This window comes from Halichoerus grypus, chromosome 7 (genome assembly GCF_964656455.1).
Source record: "Halichoerus grypus chromosome 7, mHalGry1.hap1.1, whole genome shotgun sequence".
Classification (NCBI taxonomy): Eukaryota; Metazoa; Chordata; class Mammalia; order Carnivora; family Phocidae; genus Halichoerus; species Halichoerus grypus.
This window is the reverse complement of record NC_135718.1, coordinates 146,094,139-146,110,847: the sequence shown is the minus strand read 5'-3', so window position 1 is coordinate 146,110,847 and position 16,709 is coordinate 146,094,139. Positions and strand designations below refer to the sequence as shown.

Sequence of the window (16,709 nt, the reverse complement as noted above, 5' to 3'; positions counted from 1 at the left end):
GGCGCTTCAGTACCGCCCTCCACATGCGAGTATCCCAGGGAGCACAAGTGAGCAGGAAAGGAAAAGTTTCAGCTGCTCTTATCTCACTTCACCGATGGCTAAAATTTATAAAGAAACCCTCATTCCCAAGTATTTTATAAACAAACACATTTATGGTAGGGTCTTCAATAACCTAACTTTCCTGGACAAACCAACACATGCTCACACAGATAAAGGTACAGAAGAGAATTCCAGTCAAGTGCAGAAATACCAAGCATCTACTCCACACAGAAAGAACATGAACTCTTTCATACATATGCATGCTTATTTCACAGAACTAGCACAGAGGAGGGCATTATGTACATAGGCAGTCTGCTGAAGTACCACTCAAATATTTTCAGGGTATGTCTAATTGTCAAAAAGAGGGAACCCATTTCTTTCCCCAAGAGGCTCAGGGCAGCAAAGATGAATGTCTTTAAAGCCTCATGGTTTACCCTGAAAATTCATAAGAGTTTTGCATTCTAATGCAAAACAGATCTGCTTTGATTACACACAAAAATGTTCCCCTCCCCAAATTCTCAGGAAAAATTGGCCCTCTGGGAAGATACATTTATTCTGTGACTTTATGTCCCCGTGGTACTTTACCATAAGCCTCAGCTCAAATACCTTAGTCTGAAAAGCATGGGGACACAGAATAGGGCACGGAACTAGGAATCAGGTTATATTAGGATCCTGGCTCAGGGTCAATTCAATCACTATTTACGGGAAGGCTTCTACGTGGCAAGTGCTGTGTTTAGAAAGCTCTGCATCCTGGTTCAGTCACTGATTAATCTGAATGCAAGAATCCTGGGCCCAGTAGAATTTAACTGACCTAAGTGCTCCAAAGAGGCAAGAAAGACCATGACACCCACAAAAGATGAAAACAGGGACAGGTTGGGGGGGGGGGTGAAGAAACTCAGGCATGGCATCAATTTAAACATTATGCCAGGGGTGCCCGGGTGACTCAGTCGTTAAGCGTCCAACTCTTGGTTTCAGCTCAGGTCGTGATCTCAGGGTCGTGGGGCTCAATCCCATGAGCTCGTCAGGCTCCAAGCTCAACCTGGAGTCTGCTTGAGATTCTCTCCCTCTGCCCCTCCCCCTGCTCGCTCTCTCTCTACAATAAATCTTTTTTAAAATAAATAAATAAATAAATAATAAACATTATGCCAACTAATCCTTGGTCAGAGAGCAGTTACTTTGTGCTTAAGAAACTGTGTTCCAAAGAGCCCTTTCAGAGGCTTCCAGTTATGGAATAACTTACAGGGATGAGAGGCAGAGCATAAGGAATATAGTCCGTGGTGTTGTGAAAGTCTTGTATGGTGACAGATGGGAGCTCCGCGTGCAGTGAGCAGAGCAGTGTACAGACCTGCCGAATCGCTTTGTCGCACACCTGGAACTAATGTGACACTGTGTGTCAACTACACGTCACTCAGGGTGCCTGGCTGGCTGAGACAGAAGAACATGCAACTCCTGACCTTAGCGTCATGAGTTCAAGCCTCCACGCTGGGCGTAGAGCTTACTTGAAAAGAAAAAGTTTCCTTTTGAAAACGCTACCAGTCTCAACTGTCCAAAGGGGAAAAGAGAGTGAGAAATCCTTACCGACGCTCCCACCTGAAAGAAGGCAGGAAGGGACACGTGGATGTCACAGTGCTGTTGTCCCTTACCTTCAGGCACACTGTAAACTGGACAGAGCTTTACAAATAAGGCAGGAGGCACTTCAGCAGCGCCCCCCGCCCCCCCCGCCCCCCCCACTTCTCCGGCGCCCCCACAAGGCCACAGGCGGGCACTTTACCTTCCGTGGAGCCGCCCCAGCCTTCCCGGGGGAGCTGTGCCGCGGTCAGCGGTGCAGTGTCCTCCACGGCGGAGTGTTTGTACCTGACGAAATAGATCAGGTCTTGAATATCGTCTAGTACCGCTGCCTCTTCGAATATGTTATCTTCCTTCACTCCCAGATCCCTGTTTGCGGTTACACGGGAATCAAGCATTTTCTCTGCTACACTCAGAATGTGTGACTCGGAGGCACGGAAGACCTTATCCAGGACTTTTTCCACATTATAGGGCAGGCTCTCCTGCTGTGCGGACTTCAGCTTTAACGACATCTCGTGGAACATGGCTTCCAGCTCATGGACGTTAAAGTACTTCTGGAACCTCTGCAGAGACTGTTGTTCTTTAAAGAAGCTGCCGATTATAGGCAGGTCCTTCACATCATGGCTGTGTGCCCACTTCCCCGCTGTATGTGGCGCCCAGTGTGGCCGGGCATCTTTGTGCTCCTCGGTGGCAGACCCCCGGCTCTCTGTGTCCGCGAGCCTCTCAAAGCCCCCCTGGTCCTCTTCCGAGAGTTCACCTACCCCAGGCTTCTGTACGGATTCCTCAGGGCTGTCTTCTTGAAAATTATCAGTATCTTGATTCTGAAACATTTCACCCAACCCTAGAGTCTGATTTTTTTTGTCAGGAGAGTCCCTTACTTCAGGTGCTCGCTGTGCTTTCTGAGCTACAAGAGGGTTTTCTGTTTCCACCACCCGGCTACCTGCTTCCCTGGCCCCTGTGTCTACCCCTTCGCCCAAAGTTTCTCTTTTTCTCTCAATTTCCAAAATATTACTGGTTTCTTCTTTGCTTCCTTCTGTTTCTGCATCAGGATTAATGGGGCCTAAACCAGCTCTTGCAGGGGCCTGCGGATTAACATCTAGCTGCCCGTGCTGCATCTCAGGGCTTTGTTCTTTAGACTGTTTTGCACTTAGAGCATTTTCATCCTCCAGGAGTTCTTCCGGGCTGTAATCGTCATCTGCCTCTGGTTTCTCAGTTTGGAAACCTGGGCCTTCCAGGCCATCTGTCTGGCCTGTTGCCTCCACTTCCCGCAAGCCCGCCAGGGGCTTGTGAGCAGCAAACTCTTCACCTGAGGAGTCCTCTTTGACCTCCTCCTTGGAGAGCCTTATCTTCTCATCCATCTGCTTACTGCGGCTAGCAGCCTCTTCTCTTCCTTGTGGCCAAGAAAGATTTCTTCCCAAAATGGGGCCCTCTTCTTCCGGTTCTCTTGGCAAACCAATTTCATCCAGAGGGGAGGGTCTAGGTTGATTCTGAGTCTTAAGAAGCTGTTCCTCTTTAAATTCCTCACTTGGATGCTCCACTGAGAGCGTGTGTGGTTTTGATCCACTTACTAAAACGTGTACTTCTTCCACATTGTCTTTGGATGCATTACGCTGATTACCTCCCAGCGGTGGTGCAATATCCACAGATTCCTGTCCAATCTTTTCCTCGTTCACTTGACTCCCTGAAGCTTTAGGTACTGGTTCACGTTCTAAGCCGCCTCCCAAAATCTGCTCTCCAGGCTTTTCTTCAGGGAGCATTCCTTTTGAAATATGAACAGCTGCTCCTTTTAGGTCATTTTCTTTGTTATCGAAGGCTGACTCCAACATTTCTTTACCCTTTCCAGCAGATGGCAAAGAGCCAGGGTCACTGCTTTGAGGAGAACTGTGTGCAGTCATGCCTTCCTGCTTCTCCTCCTCCAACCCCATCTCAGCCTGTGCCAGGCCCCTATTGGATTCCGCAACTTTCGTCCCTTTTTCTGTAATATGAATTTCCAGGTCTTTTTCATTATTTGTTTTAGGGACATCTACAGTCAAAAGATGATCTTCTGCCTTTTTAGGGTCAATGTAATCCGTGGCTGATCGTGGTTTCCCCCACTTGCTATCTGGGACAAACGCATCATCACCTTCCTTTCCTTCCTCTGAATCAGAACTCCCTAAATCCACACCTGTTAGTCTGTCACCTTCTGTGAAAGAGAAGATAGTATCCTCCCAGGTTGTTAGTATGTTTTTATCATAGTTTTTGATGCCAGGGGGCTGCGTTGCCTCAACTTTATCCTCTTCGTTTGAACTCTGCTCTCTATCTGATGAGTATTTCTCAACTCCAGACTTCACTGGAGTTTTCACATCTTCTCCGCCATGAGTGAAGGTCAGTAACGGCAGCTCATCAAAGTTTTCTTCGTTCTCCTCCTCTTCCTTGCCAACTGTGTAATACTCAGTATCCAATTCCTCATCAAAATCATCTTCTAATGAAGTAACAAGTCTGGTTGTCTCGTCATCAGATACAAGTGCATCAGCAGTTGAGCCAAATTTGGTTTTTAAGTCCAGAGTCATTTCTTTTTTCAAAAGTTTGTAAGCATCAATCTTCTCCTGTTCACTCGAGACCTGAGAACCATTGCTGGTTTTGTTGTTTTCACTTTCTGGCACTTTTAGTTTATCCTGTAGCATTTCCTCAAAAGGTTCAAATGAAGATGGGTCTCCCTGAGCATGACCTGCTTGACTGTTTACATGGGGGTGGTTCTTCTGAGCCCCAGATCTTTCCTTGAGTTCCTTAGTATTTTCTGAGAAGACACTTTCACTCTCCTCTGAGTTAACTTCTACTAGTTCGGGTTCAAGGTCGCTTTCCTCAAATACTTCAGGAGGGGTGTCCTCACGCTGAGGTTTTTCTATAGCTTTCTCAGAATCTCCAGTTGCAGAATTATACAATTCCAAAAATCCTAAAAGTTCTTCTACATTATAATTATCAAAATCATCTCTTCCCCCATCAAAACAAACAAAATCTGTCTCCTGCAAGAGAAAAAAAAAAAAGTTAGCATGTCACTAAGTATAAGAGCAAACTCTTACCCATGCTAGTGACAGAGATAATCCCAAATTGGCTCTGGAGGGGGTTCCGTGTCTACCTTGGGCAACAACTCTTCTTGGGTAGTGAAGGGATATAGAAGCTAGAATCCACTTTTCCCTGGTTCCCTGCTTCCATGGAGAAGGACTCCTACCTGAGTACTACTCCTGGCTGCCCTTCACTGTCTCTTCCCCAGGGGAAACATGATTCACGTGGCTGGTGCCTTTGCTCTATACCATCCCTGTTTTCTGTTTGGGGGACCTGCTGGAGGGAACACACATCCTCTCCCCCACCATGCTGACAGTTTTACAGGGACAGTCCTCCAAGGGTGGCCCCCCATTAGCTAGCTCTGTCTGTGGCTGGGCAGTTGGTCTTATTCTAGACTACAAAGTTAGAAAGCCCACTATTTCTGCAACCTGAGCCATGTTCACTGAAAAGCTTTATCAATAAATAATAGTGACAATTTGGTCTCCATGTGCCTGACTCCTGGGTCTCTCAATTTGTTCTGAGCACAAGTAGAGAAAACACAGGGTGTCATTTATTGGGTCCCCCAACTCCCAATATCTATGCCTGATGTTCTGGGAATTCATCTAATGATAATATGTGCAGAAGAAGCTGGAAGACCACCAGCTTCCCTATCACTGTGCCCTCCAGGCTGTACTTCTGTTTACCCCACTAGAGACAGGCAAAATCACCTTGCTGTCAGGATCTAAGTCTACACAGATTTTTTTGGCTCATATTTTCTTTAGATTGGAAAAGACAAATCAGCTTAGGAAGTATCTTATTAAAACACAGAGGCATGGGAACTAAACACTTAAAGGCACGAAGAAGGGTGTCAAGGGGGCTCCCCACTTAATTCTTACCTCAAATACAACCTGAAAACAAGATTCAGTAAGGAATATACTCTACTCTAAATCAGGGTTCTAGATGTCATTAAGATCTGCTTTCAGAACTATCCATAAATCTATATTCTTCCTTTCCTCCAATAATAAGCCAATTGACATAAAAGGGGCCATACACAGAGGGAAAGTTAAAAGCCAACAAAGATAATTCTCTTCTCCTAACCTAACTTTCACAAAAGTCTGAGGAGCCCTGACCAGTGCAGTAGGGATGGATGATTTCTTCTTTTCACCACATGTGTTTCCACGCTATTTTCTTAATACTGAGGGAAGCGTGCAGTGGGAGGTACAGAAAGAAGGCAGACTCCCCAACTGGTGAGGTCACTGTGACCAATGAACTGCCATCTCACACCTATATCCTGGGGAGTCTCTTCACTAGGAATGAGGCCAGACAGGTAATGGGCTGATTTTATGACCCTTGCGATTATCGAGAAATGTTAAGAACAGCACTGGCTCTAAGACTCCATATATTCTGCCAATCTCATCTAAGAATACCTCTAGGACAGCAGCTTGCATGTTCCGCAGCACTGCAAAGAACTGCTCAAGGATGCTTGAATGAAAGTGAGCGTCAATTACTATAAATTTTAAAACTCCAGAAAATAATCAGCAGGACTGAGGATCCCAGAACACAAAATTCTCATCATCACAGAGCTGTCAGTGCATTCAGATGAATGCTTTATAGGGTGGGCAGTCAGTACTGTGCAGATCTGAGACTAGACTCCTCCAAATCTCTCAAATTCCCTACAGCATAACTATAACCCCTGAAATCACTGAAGACTCAGTGATAAGAAAACCATGGTAAACTGGCATTTGTGGCCTAGTACATAATGTAGAGTTTAATTTCACCTGATTTTTCTATACTTAAAATGTCTAAGAGCTATTCAATGAGTGGTTTTCTGATTGAGATACCTTCTCCTTTTGCTTCTAAAAAGATTTACCTCTTGGGGTGCCTGGGTGGCTCAGTCGGTTAAGCCTCTGACTCTTGATTTCGGCTCAGGTCATGATCTCAGGGTCATGAAATCGAGCCCTGTGTCGGGCTCCGCGCTCAGCGCGGAGTCTGCTTGAGTTTCTCTCCTTCTCCCTCTGCCCCTCCCCCTGCTCGCGCTTGCTCGCTCTCTAAAATAAATAAATATATTTTTAAAAAAATCTTAAAAAAATAAGAAGATTTACCTCTGAAACTTAATCACTAAGAAGATATTGAATTCTTAATTTTTTCTTCATATAAAGCAGCAAAGAAAAACCCTATATAAGAGTACACATATTAGACAACTACCAAATAATGATATATAATCTCCTATAAATTCTTTTCAAACTTTTCTTTCTTCTTTTTTCTATTTTTAAAGGTAATCTGATTCTAAATTAAAACTTGATACACACATGTGAACTTGGTTTTTGTTTTTTTTTTTTGAACTTGGTTTTTTCTGACCAAAACACAAAGACTTTCAAAAATCATTAACTGACTATCACTGATGAATTTGAAAGGCAATTTATAATTAAGAACCAAAAAAAGTCCATAACTTACATCTGTTGGAACCTGTAGCTCCTCTTTAGTATATTCATGGACTACTTGGATTAAATCCTTCGGAAAATATCCAAAAATACGCCCAACCTATATGAAAGAATAGGCAAAAGAAACAAACACCAATCAAAATTCTGTATAAGAAATACAAATGACAGACTTCTTAGTAGTGACAGGAAATAGATAGGTAGGTAGGCATAACCACAAGAGACAGATAGTTGCTATTATGATTACACAGATTATTCCAATGAAAATTAAGTATAGAATATCTTAAAGCCAACTTTTCTAAAACCACTGAGGCTTCCTTTCAACATGCAACTTAATTCTAAACACAGAGCACATAAAGTTATATTTCTGAAGTAGATAAAAGACCTACATAAGAGAAAGTTATTGTATATTTTGTGATTAAAACTATGCAAATCAGGGGCACCTGGCTGGCTCAGTCAGAAGAGCGTGCGACTCTTGATCTCGGGATCGTGAGTTTGAGCCCCATGCTGGGTAAAGAGATTACTCAAAAATAAAAATCTTTAAAAAAAAACAAACCTGCAAATCAAAGCTGGTTAGAAACACAATTGCAAATAACCTCTAGCAATAATTTACCTGCACATTTCACAGCTTTGCTCATCAACTGGTACACTTAGAAGTCTTTCTTAAACCAATAAACAGCCATGAAAATTAAGTAAAAAGAATATAAAATTGCTAAAATGTGTGATCACTATGACAAAAAGCAAATATTTATTGATAGAATGGGCTGTAGTAGCTTTTTTAAAAACTAGATTTTCCAGTATTTGGGGGAGAAAATAAAATTCATACTAATGTATACATCAAGCTTTAGTTTCATGCAAAGTAAACCTCTAGAGAAAATAACCCCATTTACCTACAGCACTAACAGCTAAAATACATAAAGTGTGTCTTCTTGAGATGCATACACTGTCTTCTACTGGCTACATCTGAAATGGAAAGCAGATCTCTCCGAAGGAGGCTGATAGGCAGATCCAATGCACCAAAGGAGAAAAAGGCTATCTTATCACCAACTCCTAAAATATCCTCATTAGGAGTGCTGTTGTTATGCCTGGCAAATATGTGAAAGCCAGTCTGAGTACTAGAATACGGTCTTGAAGATTAGATAAGACAGAGCAATTAAAAACTGCTACACTGGCAGTTAAAATCTAGAACTCTAAGAAACCCCAAAAGGCTGCAGAACAAAAACTAAAAAACAGAAACAAGAATCATTTTGAAAACTAAGGGGAGAGAGTTTTTAATTTCCTAAAATATAAGTTTCATGAAATAAGAGGAGAGACTGAGGGAAAATATACTTTTTTTCCTTTTCAGGAAAATTTTATTAAGAGAAAATGTGGGAAAGGGAGAGAAATCAGAAATATATGGAAAAAGGAAATAAATTTGTCTTTGTGTAGTCTTGGTCCATTGACCAAGGTCAATAGGTCATATAGGTATATAAATCGGACCATAGGTCATATAAAACTCCATATTTTGGGGGTACCTGGCTGGCTTAGTCGGTAGAGCGTGTGACTCTTGATCTGAGGATTGTGGGTTCAAGCCCCATGTTGGGTACAGAGATTATTAAAAATAATAAAATCTTAAGAAAAAAAAACCTCCGTATTTTTACACTGGGGGGTGGTATTCTGTGCTTCAGGATCTGACAAAAAGGGGTTCAGAATCATGGACCCTCAGGACTGGAAGTAAGCTTTAGATCTAATTTTGCTTCCATACACCATCCCTGCCAAGGAACTATTAATTTGATTGCGGGGGTGGGGAAGAAGTAGAACATTTGTTCAAGAGAATAAATTCTGTATAAGCTACCATCAGGACACATGTAAATAAGTGCCACTACCCTGAAAGAAAATATTCAAAAGGAAGATGGGTAAGACATGGGCCCTTCTGTTACGGAGCTTATGACTTTACAGGAGCAAAGACAGTACACACACCAACTGCAAGACAAGGCAGTAAAAGGGATGCCACGTGAGCAGTGCAAACAAAGTGCCACCTGGACAATCATCAAACAGCACAGAGCCCTCTGGCTAGGGTGCTAGAGCAGTGCCTCCCTAAGACGGCAACAGGAGAGGTGACCGTGGCCATAAGAAAATGCAAGTCGAGCTCACGTACCAAATGCTCCAACTTAACCACCTCACTGTACATAAAACGTGCAGCCTAGGTATTGAGAAAAAACTTTCCAAGAGTAAAGATTATCAAGAAATCTAATGTGGTCGACTTGAAGGAAACAGAACAGATCCTTCTTTGTATCTAGTGATTCAATCAGGATTCTGCCCAAATTACAAGGGCTGAACCTGACCGGTTAGTTGGTCTTTCAAGATTCCTCCCTAGGAATCTGGAACACCAACAAAATGAATCTGTTTTTCCCTGTGTAGGTTTCTCAAGCCTTATTTTCTGTTGTTTGGTATCTTATTGATAGTAAAAGTTTTCACAGTGGAGACTGGGTATTTCTGGAAGTCTGAACAACCCTAAGGACATCAAAAACTCTTACAACTTTCAGTAAGTAAACAGTCCACACATTACACTTTTTAGAAAAGAAAGGACAAGAACTCATAAGCCTCTCAAGTCTGGTCACTGCTAGGGAATCTCCTCATTAAAACCATCAAAAGCATGAGCATTATTTACAACAGCCAATGGGGCGCCTGGGTGGCTCAATCAGTTGAGCATCGATCTTGGTTTTGGCTGAGGTCATGATCTCAGGGTCATGGGATCAAGCTCCACATAGGGCTCCGCACTCAGCGTAAAGTGTGCTTGTCCCTCTCCCTCCCCCTCTGTCCCTCCCCCTGTGAGTGCACTCTCTTGATATCTATCTAAATAAATAAAATCTTACAATAGCCAAATGTGGAAGCAACCCAAGTGTCCACCAATTGAGGAGTAGACATAGATGTGGTACACACAGACATGCACACAGACACACAGACACACACACAGACACACAGACACACACACACACTGGAATATTACTTGGTCATAAAAAAGAATGAAATCTTGCCATTTGCAACGACATGGATGGACCTAAAAGGTATAATGCTAAGAAAAATAAGTTGGCCAGAGAACGATAAATGCCATATGATTTCACTCACATGTGAAATTTAAGAAACAAAACAAAGAAAAAAGGAGACAAAAAAACAGACACTTGAATACAGAGAACAAACTGGTGGGTGCCACAGGGGAGGTGGGTGGAAGAATGGGTGAAATAGGTACAGGGGATTAAGAGTACTCTTATGGTGATGAGCACTGAGTAGCACATAGAACTGTGGAGTTCCTACATTGTACACCTGAAACTAATAGAACAAAGTTAATTATACTTGAACAAAAAATTTTTTTTAAAAATCAGAGCATGATGGAGTCACTGGTTTCCACGTCTGTCATCAGGGCACCCTAAAACCGGCTGGGAAGAGAGCAGCTGGGGGAAGCTCCAGGAGCAAGTGTCTGAAGAGCAGGAAAAGGATGACGCAGAAGTTGCAAACAAAACAAGGAAACAAAAAACACACAATGAAAAGGACATTTTGCTTTTTTAACGGACGAGTAACAGTACATATGATTAGGTAACTGTTCCCAGAGCTGCCCATCTTTCACAAATATTAATAACTTAGAAAAAAATACACATACAATCAACTTTAAACAGGAACACGTGAAACACTGTCCCGCAAAAAGTTTACAGGATTAAGTCTAATGCTCGCGAACCCTTCTGTTGTGAAGCAATGAAGTTCAGAATTTTCAGGTTTCGCCACTACAACCTGTCCTATGGATGGAGCATCCACCGCTGATAAGGCCTCGAACTTACTGCTGAGAAGCAACAACCAGAAGCAGTTGTTTTGTTTAAGGAACAGAGCAGAGCCCCTACCCGGGGCCAGACCTGATGCCTGCCGGGGACACACAGACACCTTCTGTTTTCCCAGTCTAGCAGAGAGGACAAGTTAACTCCATCTAAGACCCCAGGAAACAGTTATCTCCATCCACAGTGAGAAACAAGCCAATAAAAAGTAAGAAGATAAAGTATGTCAAATTTGTACTTACACTTCCGGCCCAAACTTCAGGAGGTCTCCCTGCCAGTTTATAGTAGACATACACAGGGTCACCTTTTTTAAAACTCACAAAACGACAATCTGGGCCTGTAAAATCTTCGAGAGCCTCACCCCGGTACATTAACACTGTAGGTAAAAGATGGGGCGGGGTGGGGGGAGAGAGAAACAGGTATCAGGATTCAACTTTCACAGTCCAAACTGCTTTATCAGGCAACAGGAGCGTATCCTCCATTCTGTAAACAACAATCAAGTTTCTCCAGTACTCTCTGGAATCAATCGCTTTCAATTCACAGGCTCCAAGTATCTAAACTCTAGAGCTTTATCATTATATATCATCCCCTACAAGCAGACAGGAGAGACGGCCACTTTCCCTGTTTTTCTCTATGGATAAACAAAAAGCAATGAGTCCACCGCCACACAGAGTTGGTGTCAAGAGAAATTCTTGGTCTCCTCTCTAACCTTCTTGTCTTCAATCTCTGCTGTTTCGTAATCATAAAAAGCTTCATGGCACAACTGAATAAATTCAAGTACAGATGCTGGCTGGCTTAAGCATGGCCGCATGAAGAGGTAACAGGGAGCTGGGGAGAGCACCCAGGAACCCCCAAAGGGGCAATTAACTTGAACTAACACTAAAAGGCCCTATCGTTAAGTGGCTGTAAACTGCTACCATGCAGGAGTAAACACTGCCGACTTCATCTGAAGCCATGCTGATCTCCCTGTACGGTATCTGGATAAATTAACGGGAAAGGACATCACATCCTATTACCAGTCCAATCACATGACAGGGTAATGTGAAATTATCATGAAAATAATGTTCACTGTACCCAACATTCCGAAGGGAAGATACCCTTATTTATTAATGTCTATACACAAAATCACAAGTGGGCATCACAATGTTGCAGGGACAAGCAAAACTATGAGAATTGTTCAGTAGTTACCTTCAATCTTAAAATGCAGGACTTAAATCACACTTGATCTAGAAACTAGCAGAAGCAGCATTTTTCTTTTTGTTGGCCAACTACACAGTTTCTGATATAAGATGAAATGGACAATAGATACAATAGTAGAGAAAAGAAGGGTGACATGGAAAGAACACTTTTTCTTAAAGCCAGTGAGCCATGAATACATTAAAATGTATCTTTAAATATATATTTGAGGGACGAACAGATAGATTTGAGGGCGGTTATTTGGATTTTGAAGCTAAAATCCGATTACTTTAATACATGTCAGCATCCTAATTCAGATATAACTGGGGGAAAAGGCCAGGTTGAAGGTGATGGGACAATTTAAGATTGAGGATTCTATCGCAACTGGAAATGGCCATGTTTCTTTTGTTTCCCCCTTAGAAGAGATCACTGAAAAACTGTAACAATAAATTAGATGACATTACCGCACACTGTGAAACAACTTTCTGAAAAGTACAGGACAGCTCTCTCACTCACACACCTTACTAGATACTTTATGCAACACACTTCTGGGCTGCCGCCTGTTGTGTTTTGGTTCTGTTTGGACACATGCCATTCTCAACTTATGTGACAAGTAAGGGCCCTTTCAACACCATGTCTCCATGCTGGGGAAGCATCAGCGATGTGATTCTCCAGCTAACTGGTTTTGAGGAACCCAAGTAGCGGAGTGCTTGAAAGCAAAGAAGGGCAAATATTTTGTCTTAGCCAACCCTGCTTGCTAATCATCTGGGTTTGCGCACAGAAAACTGAAGGGGAAAAGTGTGGAAGTTGCTCCACTTTCGTAGTATTGATTTGCTTCAGCCCTAGGTTACCTCTAGGAATGGCTTAACACAAAGATGCCTCCTCGCTTCCTGTTCAGGGTGTTGCGGTAATACAAACTCTTCCAACTATGAAGTTTGTTTTTGAATAGCACCGATTTGAATATAAATAGCTAAACTGTAGGCATACGGCCTTTTCAGCATGAACATTTTTTTATATGTACTGTTTACAAGTTATGAACAACCGTTTCTGAAGACCCTCCGGGAGGCCCTAAGAATGATCCCGGTCCCACAAACACATGGGAAGAGATTCCAACAACACAAGTGACTAAGGCTAAGGCTGGCCAGGTTCATGAAAATAAATATTTATTATGATTACTTTAAGAATCCTCTTGATCTGACTCTGGGGATCTCTGTCCTCCTCACCGCCCACAGTCCATCCCCCACCCCCAATCTAGGACTGGGGCACAATTCCGCTTCCTGCGCAAAGAAGAGGAGGCTGCCGGTCCCAAGTGGCAGAGGCAGATTCTCGCTCGGCCTCTTTCGAGAGCGAAAGATTTTGGCCTTCCTTAAGGTGCCCTCCCTGCCTGGCTGTCTGCAAGGAGACTTCCAAGCACAGACATGACAGGACTGAGGCAGAACAGAGGCGAGACCTTGGAATACCCTGCATGCTTGGACTCCGGGCTCGTCCCAAACCCAAACTCCAATCCCTGTCAAAAGGCGGTACGAGCCCCAAATCCGAGAGAGGCAGTAGGGCGAAGGGACAGCGCCAGCGCCCTTCCCAAGCCCCCCCCACGAACCTGCGGCCGGGAACGCACCCGCCGAGTCCTCGGCGCATCTGCGCCCCCGACTGCACCCACCCAGGTCCCCGCGGCGGGGGCAGGAGAGCGCTCGCTGCAGCGCGGGGAGCCCAGGGCGCGCCGCGCGCACCCCAACTGCTCAGGCGCCCCTCAGGGCCAGGCGGGGAGTGGACGCTGCGAGCCGCCCCTGGGGAAACCGGGGGCCACCCCAACCTCAAACCCCGCCAGATCAGCGGAGGGAAAGGAAACGCTGGCAACAAGTGGGAGGCGCAGCCCCCGGGCCAGGGCCGGCGGACGCCGAAAGCCGAGGGGACAGCGCGGGGCGCCGGCGCTCGCCCACCCCGGCGCCGCGCCCGCCCGGCCTGCGCCCCCGGCCAGCTAGCGGGGCTGCCCATCTCCCGCCCCCGCGCGGCCCCGCCGCCGCCGCCCTCCCGCCACTCACTGCTGCACTCCTCGTCCGCGCACAGTTTGTGCTCCGCGAAGCGCCGGCTAGTGTCCGGGTGCGGTTGGCCCGGCACCCGCCAGAGCGGCCCGAGCAGGAGCAGCCAGAAGAGCAGCCCCGGCGCCGCAGCCATGTTGTGGTCACCGCAGGGGAGCCGGCGGCGCGGAGGCGGAGGCGAGGCCGGGCGGGCGCCGGAGGGCGGGGCCGAGGGCGGAGCGCGGCGGGCGGGGCGCGCGGCGGGGAGGGGCGGTGCCGGAGGCCGCGGCGTTCCTGGCCGACACGTCAGCGCGGCCTCGGCGAGGGGCTGCGGGCGCCCGAGGGCGCGCGCTCCGACCCGCTCCCCGCGCGGTCCTCCGCGCGCCTCCCCAGCGGCCGCCTCTCCCGTCTCTCCTGCCTCGCCAGGTCCCTTCGCAGTCGGCCCTCCGCGCCGCCTCATTCTCTGCGACCGTGGGGCCCCCACCCGCCAGCCCAATACGGGGTCCTTTCCTGGCACCTTCTCATTTCTGGTCCAGCCCGAACCAGCCCACCGCCACCCTCACCCCCATTCTTGGTTTGGTGCCTCCTTTTCCAAACTACCAAACCCGTCCACGAGTTGCCACTGTTAGTCTCTGGCTTGAGACTCTCTCTCCTTCAGGTTCCCAGGGGTTCCTTGGGGGCCCCATCCATGATCCCCTTTGATTGGGAAGGGGCACGAGTGGAACGGTGGGTTGGTGATGGAAATGAGAGCCGGTGGCCGGCTTGGTCTTTTTTTGAGCCTTGGGGAGTAGGGGTTGGCAATGTATACCAGTGCTGAGATCTTCAGATTCTTGGGCCTTTATCCCTAAGGGAAGAAGTAATTTAATTCAACACAAATGTGTTGAGCTTCCATTTTATGCTATCATTTATGCATGCCACACACTAGGGTGGCATGGGGAAAGATGTAGGTCATGAGACAAGATATCTGGCCCTTGTCTAAAGAAATCCACAATTTAGTGGAAACCAACTGATATAAAAACAGCTAAAGAATAAATATCAGGTAAGGAAAAGCTAATAAATGGCAGCTAACTTTTACTGAGTTCTTTCTTTAGGCCCAGGTGTTATTCTGAGGTCTTTATATGCATCGATTGGTTGAATCTTCACAACAGTAGAGGATGCTATTACTATCTTCCATTTTTGAGATGAGCAAATTGGGGCATTCACACATCTAGTGAGAGATGGAGCTCAGATTCAAATCCAGGGAATATCCTCCCTCTTAATCAAAATTCTGTAAAGCCTCCATCAAGCAACATGCAATTTTTGTACTTTCTTTCTGACTAGGGGAAGCAAAATCTTGTTTAAATCACAGTATAACTGAATTATCTATATGTGTGAAAGAAAGAAAGGAAGGGAGGGAGGAAGGAAGGAAGGCAGGCAGGCAGGCAGGCTGGCCACAGCCCATGGATCAGCCCAGAGAAGAGTGGCTGCAATGTTCTGGCGTTGGTTGGAGCACTTTGCATTTGTCGATCTTTCCATATCTCAATAAATGCCATTTTAATTCCCATCTTCCAGATGCTCAAGTCAAAAACTTAATTCCTGGCAACTCTTTCTCTCACACCCAAATCCAATCCAGACAATCCTGGGCTCTCTTTATTTTAATAGCTTTATTGGAAGGTAATTGGCATATTACATATAATAAACTGCATATAATAACTGGCATATAATAAACTGCACACATTTAAAGTGTACAGTTTGATAAGTTTTGACCCATGAGACCATCACTATAATCAAGATAATTAACTATATCCATCACCGATAAAAGAGCCCTCGTGCTTCTTTGTAATCCTTCCCTCCCCCTTCCTGCCTGTCTCCAAACAACCTTCTGTTGCTATAGATTAATTTATAATTTCTAGAATTTGATATAAGTGGAATCATACAGTATGTCTTCTTTTTTTGTCTTTTTTCACTCAGCGCAAGCATTGGAAATACATCCAGAATCTGACCACTCTCACCATCTCCTATCCAAGCCATCATCATCTCTCACCTAGAAGGTTACAATAGCCTCTTACTGTTCTGCCTTTGCCTCCCTGAGGTCTACTGTGTCAACAGCGACCACAGTGATCATTTCATGACATAAATTTGGTCATGTCTCTCCTCTGCTCAAAACCTTCCTACAGGGGCCTACAGGGGCGCCTGGGTGGCTTAGTCTTAAGCCTCTGCCTGGGATCGAGCCCTGTGTCAGGGGGAAGCCTGCTTCTCCCTCTCCCACTCCCCCTGCTTGTGTTCCCTTTCTCGCTGTCTCTGTCAAAAAAACAAAAACAAAAACAAAAAAAAACACCTTCCTACAGCTTTCCATTTCCAATTAAAATGCATGGACTACACTGTCTTTACGAAGGACTACACTGTCTTATTTGATCTGACTGACCTCGCTCATCCCTTTTACCCCCACTTCCTAAGACCCTCCTCTTACTCTGTTAGTTCTACTCAAACTCACCAAGCCCCACTCTTGCATCAGAGCGTTTGCACTTGCAATTCATCAACCTGGAACAGTTCCCCCAAACAGTCCACCTGACTAACTAGTTCCCTCACCTCATCAAGTGTCTGTAGCAACACCATTTCTTGTTAGAGAGGCCTTTATCACTCTACATAAAATAGAGCTCCTTCCATGAATA

At 45.2% G+C, this 16,709-nt stretch overlaps 1 protein-coding gene and 1 long non-coding RNA gene across 12 annotated transcripts in view; one reads left to right on the top strand and one right to left on the bottom strand.

Annotated features, from left to right (window-relative positions):
* MIA3 (MIA SH3 domain ER export factor 3) overlaps positions 1–14,259 on the bottom strand; it is a 56,629-nt gene extending 42,370 nt beyond the window's left edge. For 5 of the 11 annotated variants that reach the window (XM_036097613.2, XM_036097614.2, XM_078078392.1 and 2 more), the window contains exons 1-4: positions 14,083–14,257; positions 11,110–11,243; positions 7,081–7,167; positions 1,811–4,607 (exon numbers count right to left, since the gene is read on the bottom strand). In XM_036097613.2, coding sequence (XP_035953506.2) covers positions 1,811–4,607; positions 7,081–7,167; positions 11,110–11,243; positions 14,083–14,215 — 3,151 coding nt within the window. In that variant the 5' untranslated portion in view covers positions 14,216–14,257. Of the gene's footprint in view, positions 1–1,810; positions 4,608–7,080; positions 7,168–11,109; positions 11,244–14,082 lie in introns of all 11 variants that reach the window. The other 6 variants (XR_013449972.1, XM_078078396.1, XM_078078397.1 and 3 more) reach the window with 2 other exon arrangements.
* The window catches only part of LOC118539230 (uncharacterized), a 36,822-nt gene extending 20,395 nt beyond the window's left edge, over positions 1–16,427 (top strand). Inside the window, exon 3 of the long non-coding RNA XR_004919055.2 lies at positions 16,009–16,427. This is a non-coding gene — a long non-coding RNA (uncharacterized LOC118539230). The remainder of the gene's footprint in view (positions 1–16,008) is intronic.
* Positions 16,428–16,709: the final 282 nt, after the last annotated feature.